The 14,194-nt window shown below is 37.2% G+C and overlaps 1 protein-coding gene across 1 annotated transcript in view; it reads left to right on the top strand.

Annotated features, from left to right (window-relative positions):
- The window catches only part of ARHGEF3 (Rho guanine nucleotide exchange factor 3), a 140,769-nt gene that overhangs the window by 74,204 nt on the left and 52,371 nt on the right, over nucleotides 1-14,194 (top strand). The window contains exon 4 of the mRNA XM_052777527.1: nucleotides 196-258. Coding sequence (XP_052633487.1) covers nucleotides 196-258 — 63 coding nt within the window. The remainder of the gene's footprint in view (nucleotides 1-195; nucleotides 259-14,194) is intronic.

Below are 14,194 nucleotides of genomic sequence, written 5' to 3'. Positions count from 1 at the left end.
AGATAGCTTTTCAACTTGTAAAAATAAGAGTTTATATTCACATGCATGGTGATTGTAATGATGATGAGAGAAATTAAATAACTATACATATATGTATGTGTATGACTTCATTATATATACCTGATTCAGGATCAAGCTAATGGTAGTTGGCACTATTCATCAAAACTGAGCTTTTCTTTTCACTTTGTTTTGTAGAAAAAACGAAAGCAGAGTACTCAAGATGAAGATACATTCAGTGTCTGCAGCCTGGATACAAGTGTGAGTAATTTCATTTTCATTATTGCCTTCCCTCCCCACCCCCACGAACTAAAACGTGGCTACTATGGGTACTCTGAAATAAACCCATTCATCTTTTCAGCTGTATTGTTTTCATATATAGCATGACTAACTTGTTCTCCTTATTACTAAAAAATTAAATTTGATGTATTACTGCTTTTCATTTTTCTGTAGTAAAATTTTAAAGAGAAAAAAAGTCAAAATGACAGTTTATTGTAAAGCAGTGAATCTCTTTTTAGTAAATAATTACCAGGATAGAAGGGCATTGTGAATGCAGGACTTAAAAACAGACCTTTTATCCCGTTGCACAGCTGTAAGAAAAAGATCTTATTTCAGTTATGTCAGTGGTCGTTAATGCTGGTGGTGTGAAACTCTGTAATATGATATTAATAAAGCTGTGAGACCTACGTGTGTTAATGCTGAAGTGATGTGGACATTACATACAGCTATGCTACTCTATCACACACTTCAGATGTGAAGATGACATCAGAAAACATGTTTTATAAAAACTGCACAATTTATGATGTGTATACTTTTCCGTACAAATAGGTTCTTTCTAACTTGTGAATTTTTTGTTTCTCTAAGTAAGGGTGAAATATTGACTTGTTTTATTATTTAAAAAAAAATTACTACAGTAACTGTTGTCTGTTTACTTCAAAAATAAGCTATAATCATAGAATAGTTTTAGTTGACTGGCACCTTCAAGATCATCTAGTTCCAAGTCCCTTTCTGTTGATTTTGGTGGATGTTGAATCAAAGTATTAATGAGTGTAAGCAGTAAACTGCAATGTGTGTTGGTTTTTATGTGACTTAAGGGTACACTTGCATTTATAATTTCAAATCCATGGAACTAAAATAGATGTAGGAAAATTTACCATTCCTTCTGTTCAGTGTTTGTATCATCACTTTCAGTGTTTTGTTTACAGTCAGCTGTTGAACCAGTTTTCTCTTCTTGTAGACCTCTCATAGTACAGACAGAAAAAGTAAGTTAAAAAATGGAGAATAAAAGCTGCTTTTTTTAACAGTTTCTTATTTATTAGCAGGTGTCAAACCTAGTGCTGTGGTTTCTTTAATGGTCAGATTTTAATTTTATTTTTGAAGTATACCTGTAGTTTGAAGAAGTAATTACATTTAAGGGTTCATCTGCCTCGATGGCTGCAGACAAATGCAAGCTCTTGTAGACACTTCAAGTGGGCTGGGTAGAATCCAGCACCATTTTGGAGATCATAAACCCACAGTAGTCTGACCTTGTCTGTTAGTTAATACTTTAATGTTAGTTAATCACATTAGACCTTACATTGGGCCCAACTTCAAAGGAATTGTTACTCCTTTAAAGGAGTTTTAAAGGAATTGTTATTCTTTAGGGAAAATTCAAAATCGACTATTTATTCTGCACAAATTGATAGCTTTTTAGATGCCTGACTGATCTGGAATGGAAAATGTTGGGTTTAACTATTTTCATGTTTCTGTAAAGAGTATGGATTTTATTCTTGTATAATTAAGACAATTATATAAAATTCTCTCGTGTAGAAGCTGTTATGCTGCTGTAGAAATACTTGGACGAGTATAACTTCTGTTTTGGCTAAGAGCTAAAGATTTAAATACTGCTGAAAAGGTACAGTTTCTGTTAATAGGTGAATTCTTAGAGGAGGACAATCTAATGTGATTTTACCTCTGAATTTGGCCCACAGAAGTACAGACAGAAAGCATAGAGCTAAGTGAGGTTCATGGTTTACTGATAAGCAATAGAATGTCCTTCATTTCCAGCTATTAAATGCTACTTAAAATTTATAAAATGTTATTTCCTTGATACTGCTTTTCTGCGTAACCATTATTATCAGAGAATCATAGAATGGTTTGTGTTGGAAGGGACCTTAAAGATCATCTAGTTCCAACCCCCCTGCCATGGGCAGGGACACCTTCCACTAGACCAGGTTGCTCAAAGCCCCATCCAACCTGGCCTTGAACACTGCCAGGGATGGGCCATCCGCAGCCTCTCTGGGCAACCTGTTCCAGTGCCTCACCACCCTCACAGTGAAGAACTTCTTCCTTATATCTAAGCTAAATCTACCCTCTTTCAGTTTAAAGCCATCACCCCTTGTCCTATCACTACATGCCCTTGTAAAAAGTCCCTCTCCGCCTTTCTTGTAGACCCCCTTTAGGGACTGGAAGGCTGCTATAGGTACTGGAAGGCTTCTATAAGGTCTGCCCAGAGCCTTCTCTTCTCCAGGCTCAACAACCCCCAACCCTCTCAGCCTGTCTTCACAGGGGAGGTGCTCCAGCCCCCTGATCATCTTCATGTCCCTCCTCTGGACTCGCTCCAACAGGTCCACGTCCTTCTTATGTTGGGGGCCCCAGAGCTGGATGCAGTACTCCAGGTGGGGTCTCACCAGAGCGGAGTACGGGGGGGGGGAATCACCTCCCTCGACCTGCTGGTCACATTATTGGCAGGACAAGTGAATATAAACATGAATTGCAGAAAAGATAAAGCAATTAACTAAATGTGTCTATGCTGATCTACGAGACAATGACTATTAAAACTGTTGAATTTTGATTTTCATGAAAATACTTGTAAAGCCCTAATTAGAGGGATCTTGTCAATAAAATGTGTGGAGGGCTGTTAAGAAAACTATTCCCACTGTCTTCAGTTAACTTCACTACTTAAATTTAAATGCGTACTGAAGTCTGTATTCTTAGAACATTGTAGGGACAAAAGGGGTGACAAAGGAATGAATGAAGAAGTTTGAATCTTTCCTTACGGGACTTCAGAATTACTCAGGTCAGCAGGGTGGGGAATATCCTGTGAGGATATAATGGGTAGTGGTATGCGGTGTATCTTGAAGAATGGTCAGTTTATTTAAATGGACAATTTATATAAATCCTAGTTGATTTATCTTTTTTGCTTGAGGTAGCCTCAAGCCTGTCACCACTTTTTTCTATTACCAGAAAGTATTGATTATTTTATGCTGTACAGCCAGACAGAATATACGATGTCTTGTGTCTTTGAAACTTACTTTGCCCTTAACTCTTCTACATTATAATACTACAGTTTCCTATTCAGCATGTGATACTGTGCTGTCATCACTGATAATAATTGGTGTTAAGGCTAGTTTGCCTCTGGCTGTAACAGAAGACTTAAACTGTCAGGGTGACTTTGAGAGGGAAAGTGCCTTTTGGTTTGGAAAATCAGCTTGGCATGTGACCTCAGAACAACACCCTTGTTTTTTTAGCTTTAGGTGTTGGTTCAAGTGTACCCATCAAAACTTGGTGCTGTCGACATTAAAACAAGTTGGGCAGGAAGAATTAATGCTTTTTCTAATGCCTTGTGTTCCTGCCAATTAGATTATAATCATCGTGGTAAAGGAGAACTATCACCTTTTGTAAGCCTTCTGGACATGGCAAATAAACTTCTGTTTTTCCTTTCACATCATATTTTGCTGATGGATAATTATAAAGACAGTGCTGAATATGCATCTAGATTGAATACCTGCTCCTTAAGTTCCAAGTGTCTCATGTCATCAGAAAATATTAGAGAGTCTTATAGTTGCACTGTGGAATGTTGTAGCATGAGAGGTGCAGTTGGAATCCAGCAGTCCGTGGCTGAATACTTACCTGTAGAAGCATTTTTTTCTTTGTGTGTGCTTAAAAAGCACAAGAAAAGGGAGACGTGCTACAAGATGGTCTACTGGGGAGAGATGTTTCTTTTGTCATCTCGGGTTTTACTCTTAGAGAGCCATAATTGACATTCCAAACAATTATAGATTTTGTTACAGGGCGGAGAGTTGGTTGTCTTTTGTTCTCATGTTTGTGAAGGCAAATTTCAAAAAGAGTCAGTTCATACCTCACAAACCAACTGTGGTGGTGTTACGCAAAATCACCTTTCCTTACTGTGTTGCTCTCCACTATTTGTATACAAGGTAACTTAAGTCTAAAAAAAACAAAGAGGGGGGCACTAATAGAACTATCTAGAATAATCAAAAGTTTAGAACAGTTCCCATATAAGAAATAGTCAAATATACTGAAACTTGTATAAACTGAAATCAAATATACTAGGAAAAAAAAATGGTGGGTGATTAGTTCTATGAAATACAATCAGTGTAAGGTTATTCCTTCTCTTGTGATTAAGGGCACAAATGAAACTCTTTGTAGATTCAGATCAAACCAAAGGGGATACTTTGTCACCTAGCAAGCAGTGGCAGAATTCTGGCACAGGGTGTTCTGGATACCAGAGGTTTGTGGGAGTTCAAAAAGTAGGTTGGTCAAATTAATGGAAGAAAAGTCCATCAAGAGCTATTAGACCAAGTGAAACGATCCATCTGAAGAAATCCTTGAACTTGCATACTTTTGGAGTCTGGGAGAGTAAACTATGTGCCTATCAGTAGGTGTTTAATCTGCTTTCACACACTTCCCTGGACAGCTGTTCTTTACCATTGCTGGAGACATGGTACTGGCCTCAGAGATCCATCCTTAGCCTGAGTCATGGTCATTCTGAGATGACTTTAATTAGCCCACTACACTACCTTTTTTTTTTTCCTTCCAAGCAATGACAGTTTTGAAATGACATAGTGAGGGCTCTACACTCAGTTGGAGCCTTTGGATTGTAGCATGATGTAAATAACTAAATGTTCATGTTCCTTTGTCTAGCAACTCTCTCATGTCTTTGAAAAGATGCGCCAAATTGCTTATATGTATATCATCCATGAAAGCATTTATTTTCCAGGGCAGTGGCTAAGAATATAAAAATGTGAATGCATGTGTTCCCTATTATGAATGTAGATTCTAACTGGGATAATTATACTTTATTAAATTTTTGCAGCTAATAAATCTCTCAGACTCTGTAATAAAATTGGTTATTTTTTATTAAATAGCATATGTATTTAACAAATAAGCATATTAGACTTTCCTGTGCAGCATACTTCCTGGTTTACATAATTAGGTGAATGACTCCAGTTCCGCCAACTCACTTAGCTGCTGATGTAACGAAGCGCTGTCAGTTGCATGCTGCAGTCACTGCTGCACTGGCTTCACAGGCATCACCTCAGGGATATGCCTCTTTTTTGTACTTGCCAATGGAAAGTTCTGGCCATCTTTTAGTCTGGCTAAAGTTTCCAATTTGTGTAAATGCATCTGTTCACCACCTTTGTCCAGGAGAGCATGGGGGATGGCAAAGAAAGAGGGTATTAACTATTCAAAGACTGGATTGCTTCATACCTTGGAAAGCGACATACATATGGGTCTCCTGCCAATTTACATCATCATCTGTCTACAATCTTTTTATAAAAATAGATTTTAATTTTTTTTTTATGACTGACCATTGCCAGAAACACCTGTCTTTTCCAGGGGAATCACTCATAAAGACAGAATTTCCTTTCACAGGAAATGCTGGTTGGAGCTTTGCTGACTCAGGACAAGGACTGAGCATGTTAAGTGATCTTTGTATTTGTTCAGTGATCTGGACTGATATTGATGCTTCAGGAGTTGATAAACTGGCTTATTAAACTGACTGGTTGGTCTTGGTCTTGGTCATTTTATTGCCAGCTTAAAGAAGTGGATTTGTAAATCCCCTCAATGTCAAATAGTTTGTGATAACTTGTGACAGATGTGGCCAGCAGACTGTGAGAGCTGAGTGCATGAACATACAAGGCCACTGCAGTCTGAAGTCTGCATTTAAAGGAAAATGTACATATTATCTGATGTGCTTTTGTTCATGTCGGCCTCCACCTGAAGGCTTAACTGGTATTCAGTCTATACAGTTAACTCAGCCTGTAGTGTGTTTCATGCTTGTGCTCTTAAAATGGTGATATGTTCTAGATTTGCATATGCATGTTGATTTACAGACATCATATAATTAACATGGCTTACATAAAATTTAGATTTTATAGATGTCCCTTCAAAGCTTGGAGAACTGGGACAGAGAAACTGAGACAGCTTTAAAGATCATGGAGGGCTAAGTACTTTTTTGTGTTTAAAACACCCCCCCAGAGCTCTACAATTCTCTGTATTCTTCCTCGTGCAGACACTATGTCTCTCCTTACTTAGATTCTGAGCTGCTTCAAGATTTTTTTCTGCCTGTGCTTTCATTCCTTGTTGCTGCTGCCACTTTTGTTCTATTCTGACACAGACTTTGAAACGTGGGTCTTCAGTCTGTGCAACCTTCTTCTGAGCCTGGTGGAGTGCTGGAGGAGTGAGTGCAATGATTTGTGCTCCTTAGTCAGGGTCAGGTAGCCAGTTCTTTAGCTATGTTCTGCACCTTTCTTGGAAACAAGGTATTAATTTAGCTTCTCTAGGCCAAGTGCTCTTTGGGAATTTTGAGCTGCTAAATATAGCTAGTATATCACACTTAGAAAAGTGGCGATGGACATAGTTATCTGGAGATTTTTACAGAGAGCACTCAGCAAGGTAGTTAAAAGCAATGTATTTTTAATGGCTATTGCAAAAGGGGTGACTGCAAAGTAGTTGAAATCTTGTAATGGTGGTAGATGATACCATGTGCCTCAGGAGTCTCAACTCTATAAAATCATAACTAACTCAGGAGGTATCCAGAGCAAAAAGCTGGTAAAACCTAATGCAAAACTTGCACTTTTCAGAATAAAATTATACTTATTTAAGCAAAATCGTGTTCAGAAGAAGAAATAGGGCGATGGTATGCAGTTCTTGTCTGCAATCAGTTGTATGCAAAATTTGTTGTAAATTCACGGAAGTTGCTTTTTTTTTCTTGTTATGAGGAGAAGGAACATAGAACAAATACATGATGAACTAGACAAGTAAAACACTTTCATAAAGAAGATAAAATTCCATATGCAAAGCCTCAGAAGAGTTATTTATTTTGGTTAAATAGAACATTTATTACTGAAAATAAACCTCTTCCAAACGGTCATTTATTAGTGCATTCTGAACTGGAAAAGTCTTAGTGCTCATCTGTCTACTTGCAAGTTAATAAAATACGCCCCAATATAAAATACAAACAAAAAGTTACTCAGACTTAAGCTACATTTGCATACACTATATCAGAGTTCATTAAATTTGATTGCTTTTAGTGCTGAGTGATCATTTGTTATGTATTTGAGAGTCAATATAACTGAAACATTCTTTGACCTAATTAAACTTAATTATAAACTCAATAATATTTGATTGCTAAGGTATGGCGAGCTAGCTTTGAAAAGCTTAGAGAGGATTACTTTTACATCAGCTTATCAGATTTGAGATAATTAAAATACATATTGTATCTGGGTCTTTTTATTTCTATAAACTCTGGTCTGTTGCATGTTCATAGTATAAAAGGCCTTCAGCTTGCCCAGTAAGACGTATACAATGTGTTTGAATTATGCATGAGTTTTTAATATTGCTGTATTCCATAGGTGGTCAGTGCTCCATCTGGATTCAGACTTCATTATAAAGTGACTGTTCTTAATCCATTATTAATCCATCATATGATTGTTATAGACTAGACACTGTCTGCTGTTGGTATTATTTGGAGTAGTGTAATGTCATTTCTCTTAAGGCTATGTTTTGTTATTCTCTTCCTATTTCCCATTAAACAAGGCCTACAAGTGCTCTGTTGGAAAAATGTATAAACTGCGGATTATGCTGCATTTTTGTGTGTGTGTGTGTGTATTCTGGAATGATATCAGACTTCCTGTGTAGTGTTGCAATACAATTACTCTTTATTTACGTGAACAACTTCTCAAAATTTGGCTAATTGTTCTAATAAGTCTCACAGATTATTCTGATGAAGATAGCAAATGTGTGATGAAGTTGGACACCTTCAGTACAAATTGTTTATACAAATATGCCATGGAAACATGGACCAAACTGTCTTAAAATATACTTGTGCAGCTGGGAGCTAAGAAAATGGTCTCTTGTATGAATTCACCCAGTTTCTAGAAATTAAAGCTGATCTGTAGATAGCTTAAATGAAGTATGGTTGTTAAAACTAACTTTCTTTAAGGCTTAACTCAAACTGTAGCAATATCTTACTGTGACTTGATAGCATCTATTTATCTGCTCCTATTTAAATTCATGTACAAGACATAATTTGAATACAACATCTTTTCCTACAGGACAGAGAATCCACTCACCTCAGGGAAATGGTTTCCTCCTTTTTTTTTTTTTCTTTTCTTTTTGGAAATTGGACATAGAAGAAAAAATTCTTTGACTAATTAACATATGTGATAAATTCAGTACAACTCTGCCCATGTGCAAGACTGTTAAGTGATTCTGTATGTGTTAAGGATTCCAGAAGCATTTTTTTCTTGATGTGCAGTGTTCAGATTGTCTTAGTAGTTCTAATGTGCTACTTATTTCAGATAAAACAAGGTCTGTTTACAGACAAAAAAGAAAGAGTATCTGTGTAAGAATACCCATTATTTAAGTAGGGTCTATAACTGAAAAATGACTGAAAATTGGGATCGGAGAAGGAAAACGTAGTTAGGGAGGTAAGCTACAGTCATCTTGTCTTTGGCAAACTAATAAACCTTTAGGAAAATGTATTATTGCCAGTGGGTCTCTAATTTTATATTTCATAGAAAAGGAATAGTGTACATGAATAAGCACTGTTTATAATATTTATATATTTAATATGTAAATAAATATATTTATGTATTTATACACTTAATATTCATTTATGCCAGCATGTTAAAAAATTATCAACTAAATGAAAAACATCAGTCCTTCTGAATACTATGTTAAAGAAATTACATACTCTTTTTAACAAAATAAAAGCGTGACCAGAATGAGCATTGTGTTCTGGCAGAATTACTGAAACTGTTGGTGTATCAGCAATAAGTTTAACATAGGCAAAGTATTTACAGACAAAATGGTGTGGGGAGAAGGGGGCAGAGAGACTGTCAGACATTATTTAAATGGAGTTTATATAGAAGGTATAAATAACATCTGCAAATCATATTTTTTCAGGGAAACAGAAATTGCTTATGTCTGCATTAACACACAGAGATCTGTCTGTCTGTACTTGGTCTTTTAACGGTTAGTGCTTTGGTGGTAGGATTCATCTTGCCTACCTTTTGGCAGCTATAGCTGTGAGTTAGTTATCTAGATTTCCTTTCTACTTTTGAGATTTGGATCTTGTTTTGACAAAAACATGTATGAAAGATCAGCTGAATCTTGCCTTGATACTGTCTGTGAAATGTAATGTTTTGCAGCAAAGGGAAGATACTACAGAAGAGACTGGAAGGAAAATATAGGTACAGGCTCTAGGGAGGTTGTTGGGACATGTGTGCCTTGTGCAAGAATGCATAAACTGGTGTGCTTCCGAGCTCATGATACAGCTGCAGAACTTTTTGTATCCTTGCCTAGCATTCCCTTTTCTAGTTCTTTTTCTTCTCTCATTCAGCTTATTGGCATGGATGTTGGTTAGAATAGAATAAACTATTTCAGTTGGAAGGGACCTGCAATAATCATCTAGTGCAACTGCCTGACCAATTCAGGGCTGACTAAAAGTTAAAGCATGTTACTGAGGCCATTGTCCAAATGCCTCTTAAGCAGTGACAGGCTTAGGGCATCGACCACCTCTCTAGGAAGGCTGTTGCAGTGTTTGACGACCCTCTTGGTAAAGAAATGCTTCCTAATGTCCAGTCTGAACCTCCCCTGATGCAGCTTTGAACCATTCCCACCATTCCTATCACTGGACACCAGGGAGAAGAGATCAGCACCTCCCTGTCCGCTTCCCCTCCTCAGGAAGCTGTAGAGAGCGATCAGGTCACGCCTCGGCCTCCTTCTCTCCAAACTAGACAAGCTCAGAGTCCTTGGCCATTCCTCATAGGACATGCCTTCCAGCCCTTTCACCAGCTTTGTTGGCCTCCTCTGGGCACATTCGAGTACCTGAACATCCTCCTTAAATTGTGGGGCCCAGAGCTGCACACAGTACTCGAGGTGAGGCTGCACCAATGCTAAATACAGCAGGATAATCCCCTCTTTTGTCGGGTTGGTCGTGCTGTGGTTGATGCACCCCAGGGTGCGATTTGCCCTCTTGGCTGCCAGGGCACACTGCTGACTCCCATTGAGTCTGGTGTCAACCAGCACCCCCAGGTCCCTTCCTGCAGGGCTGCTCTCCAGCCGCTCCTCTCGCAGTACTGCCGTATCTGTGGTTTCAATGCTGCTTATACACAGCCAATAATGGCGGAATCAATCTAGTTGAAAGCTTGCCTGGTCCTGCTCCACAGGAGATCAGTAAGTAATAGGCAGAGTTACTGAAACCATGTGCAAAATAAGGGAAGACCTTAAGGGGTTTCCTTTGTCAAAGTACCTAAGCCTATAGTTTGGCAGACTTTTAAGTGTTTGAATAGTCTTGTTGAAATAACTGCTGGAAGTCAAAGGAACTACTTAAATGCTTGAAGACAGATAAGCCTGTTCAGGTGTTCTTCGCTGAATTGCAGCGTGATCTGTAGAATTTAAATTCCATGCATCTTGTAAAATCTTTGAAAGATTAGAAGATACTTTATTAAGAGATGTCTGAAGAGATACATCTGAACAAAAGGAAGCATGTCCACTTGCTATTTATCATCTTGACTAAAAAAGGCAGAGTTAGACCAAACAAGTTAGTGTACTGTTAAGACATGTAACAGTAGAGGAAAATGTGGTAACACAAATTCCAGAGCTAAGGATGATTGATATGTACATAAAGATACAATAAACAGTAAAAATGAAATAGAAATGCCTGAGTGAAAAAAAAAAAAAAATTCAATTTATTGTGTATGCCTTTTCCTCTGGTTTGAGATCCTTTCTTTGTGCAGTTCTTGGCATTCTACAGTCTTCGAGGGGGAAATAAAGCAGGATTTTGTGAGGAACTCGTTGGTTCCTAGAAAGCAATTTTTCTTCTAATGTTTGGGTTGGTTTTTTTTTTTTCTTTTTTTTTTCTGATGAGGCATACTCACTGTTACTGTTCCTAAACTGAAATCTGCATAACTGTGGAGCAAGACAGACATTGTGAAACCCCTTACAGGAATCCAGGGATGCTTTTCAGGTATTGCAAAGCTACGGCTTACACTTTTGCTCTCTGTTTTAATTGTTGATCAAATCTGAAATTGTGATAAAGTCTTGGGAGCTGTGGAGGACTTCTGGTACAAAACTGGAAACAGGTTATCCCAATTCTTAGATTCAGTGGTTTTTTGGTGAGATTAACCATGGTCATGCAAATTTTTTCTTCCCTTGACTGTAATGACAAAAGAGAAGAAAATGAACTAAGGTTTTGCCTCCAAATCAGAACTGTTTCATCCAAAAGATCCATTCAGTCTGTAAGCTTTGCTCCAAAATGCAGCCAATCACCTGACTGAAAAGTATGAGACAAAAGAGAACTTTATCTTCAAGAAATACAAAGAAATTGTTATTTTTATGACATCTGCACGTAACACTATCTCTCTGATTCAGTTGAAAGGAGTATACCTAAGTCCGGGTTAGACTGAAAATAATTAGTTTGGATAGTAATATATGTTAGGTTCAGTTCAGGCAGGCTGTCTGGTTATTAAATGAGGGTTCTAAATGAGCCTTGCAGTGCGTACTGAGTTCTGAAGAAGCATATTATACTGCTTGTGGGAGGTATTTATAAACCCTCTTAGCCACATCTACATAAACTGCAGGCCACATCTACATAAACTGCAGTCCAGCACTTCTTAAGCTACAGCAGTTATTTTGTGTGTGGAATACTAAAAGTGAGTTTTTGATTAATTTCCTTTAATATCTTTTCTATCCTATGCTGTCTTTAGAACAGTGACTTTATAGCCAGATGGTTGTTAGCAGTGTAGTATTTTCCACTTACTGTTCATATCTCATTGCAGTGTAGTAATTTGTTAAATTGAATGGTATTTTCTTGAATTATGCTGTTTTTCTTTATGATATTTCTCCATAATAGTAAACAGCAGTTGAAGTTCGAATTCAGTTTAAATTACTTTTTGGTTACAGAACCAGACTTGACGTATGCTTATTTTCAACATGGCAAAACCCAGGAGCATTTGTGAACAGAAATTAGCCAGATGTTATTGACAGCTATGAAGTTGGATATCCATTAAGAAATGCATGTGGTGATTGGCTTGATGAAGATTTGCAGAGGAGACGTAGTTACATTTTCGTAATGAAATTGAATCAAGAAACAAGAGTTATCATACTTCGGTTTATTTGGAGGTCAAAATAAAAACTGATATTAGTTCTATAGTGATAAATATTATATAATCCAATACATTTTCTAAAATTAAATTTTATACATCATCATTGGTAACTGTATTTTATATTGAATCTGTAATATGGACCATGCAGACGGCATTTGTAAGAAAAATGAAGGCTCTGTGTAAGCAATGTGCTGGGTGTGCCCTTTAGTCAGAGAGTTGAGTTCTTCCAAGTTATGTTATACTTCTGATTAAAACAGTATACCTATAATTATTCCATTGAAGAGGGGAAGATGGCCCATTCATCTTCAAATAATAACCGCTGGGAGTGTTTGACATAGTCCAGTGCTTACTGAAGTCTCAAGTGGAAGTCAGGTCAGGATTTCATTGAATTAGCATGCCTGTGTATTTTAAAGTCCATAAACTTCTGTAGTGCCAGCTACATTTTGGCTATGCCTGTAGAAGTGACCAACCATAACAGGAAATTAAGTTTGTACATAAATACACTGGTATGCCTCTAACATCATAAGGTTAGGACAGGCCTCATGAGGGCATTTGTCCCATCCATCTCTGTCGGTGGTTGAATTAAATGATAATGAAGTTATTCATTACAGATATTTCTGCAAGTTTTTTTAGAATTCTCTGCTGCTTCTGCAAGCAATCCAGGCCAGAGCTTCTCTGTGTCTATTGTTAACAAGATTTTCCTAGTCACAAACCAGTTTAAGACACTGCCTTATACCATACATGATAGTTCAGATCAATGTCAGACTATAAAATCCACTGAACAGATATGGACAGGGGATCCTATACTACACTTTTCATAGTATCCAGAACCTACTGATAAGCAAAGTTATTTCAGATGATGCCTTTTGCTTTGCAAGAGTTAAAAATAATCATATTAATGAAGTGGAGCAATAGTTGATCTTTTGGTTAGGCAAATCAGAGGAGGTACTACTTGTTTCAGCAAACGAGAAGTTAAAGTAATTTTATCAGCATGTTGGCCTGATTTTCATTAAATACTGGATTACGTCTACCTGTATCTTCTGAAGAAAACTGTTATACTAGGTTGTGGGTTTTGGGTTGGGTTTTTTTGTTGTTGTTGTTTGTTTTGTTTTTTTTAAACTGGCTAGATTTTAGCAGGAAAATCATTCACAACTTCTTGAGCAAGAACTTAGCAACAAGAAAAAACAAAGACAAGCCTCATAACTATAAATCTTATCAGTATTTTGTCAGTAGTAGTATTACTGTACAAAACTTTCTATTAGATACTTTCTACTTTTGGCTGGTACGAGTAGGTTAAAACAAACAAACAAAAAAAGATAGAGTTGCACACAGATACTTGAGGTTACATGGTCTGCTTGGCTTTTGTTTATTCCAGCATGAGCCTTAAGTTTTCTGTGTAACCTTCAGTGAACCATCTGACCTCTCTCTTGATCAGATTCTTATCTGAAAAATACAAATAATTATGCTTGTTTGTTTTCCTAAGCTGCTTTGTGACCCAAATGGAAAAATTTCTAAAGGAGTGTTCTGCACTGCCATTGCCAATGACTACAATTGGAAGGGGTATATACCAGTGCAGGCTGTTAACCAAGGTCATTTCAGTGCAGAATAGTGTAGGAAGACATAAGCAGGTGAATTGTAAAGTTTATTGTAACAGAGAAGTGTAACACGATTTTTCATAAAAGTTTCACTAGTTTTCTCTGGGGGCATTTTTCAATGCCATGGTAATCTTAGAATATTATCTCTGCATAGCAGTGATTTCCCAATTCATTTGGTAGCCCTTAGGTCCCCTTATCTCTTGGGGA

Source organism: Harpia harpyja, chromosome Z (genome assembly GCF_026419915.1).
Source record: "Harpia harpyja isolate bHarHar1 chromosome Z, bHarHar1 primary haplotype, whole genome shotgun sequence".
In the NCBI taxonomy this organism is placed as follows: Eukaryota; Metazoa; Chordata; class Aves; order Accipitriformes; family Accipitridae; genus Harpia; species Harpia harpyja.
Note: the sequence above shows the minus strand (reverse complement) of the source record. Positions and strands in the feature narration are given on the sequence as shown.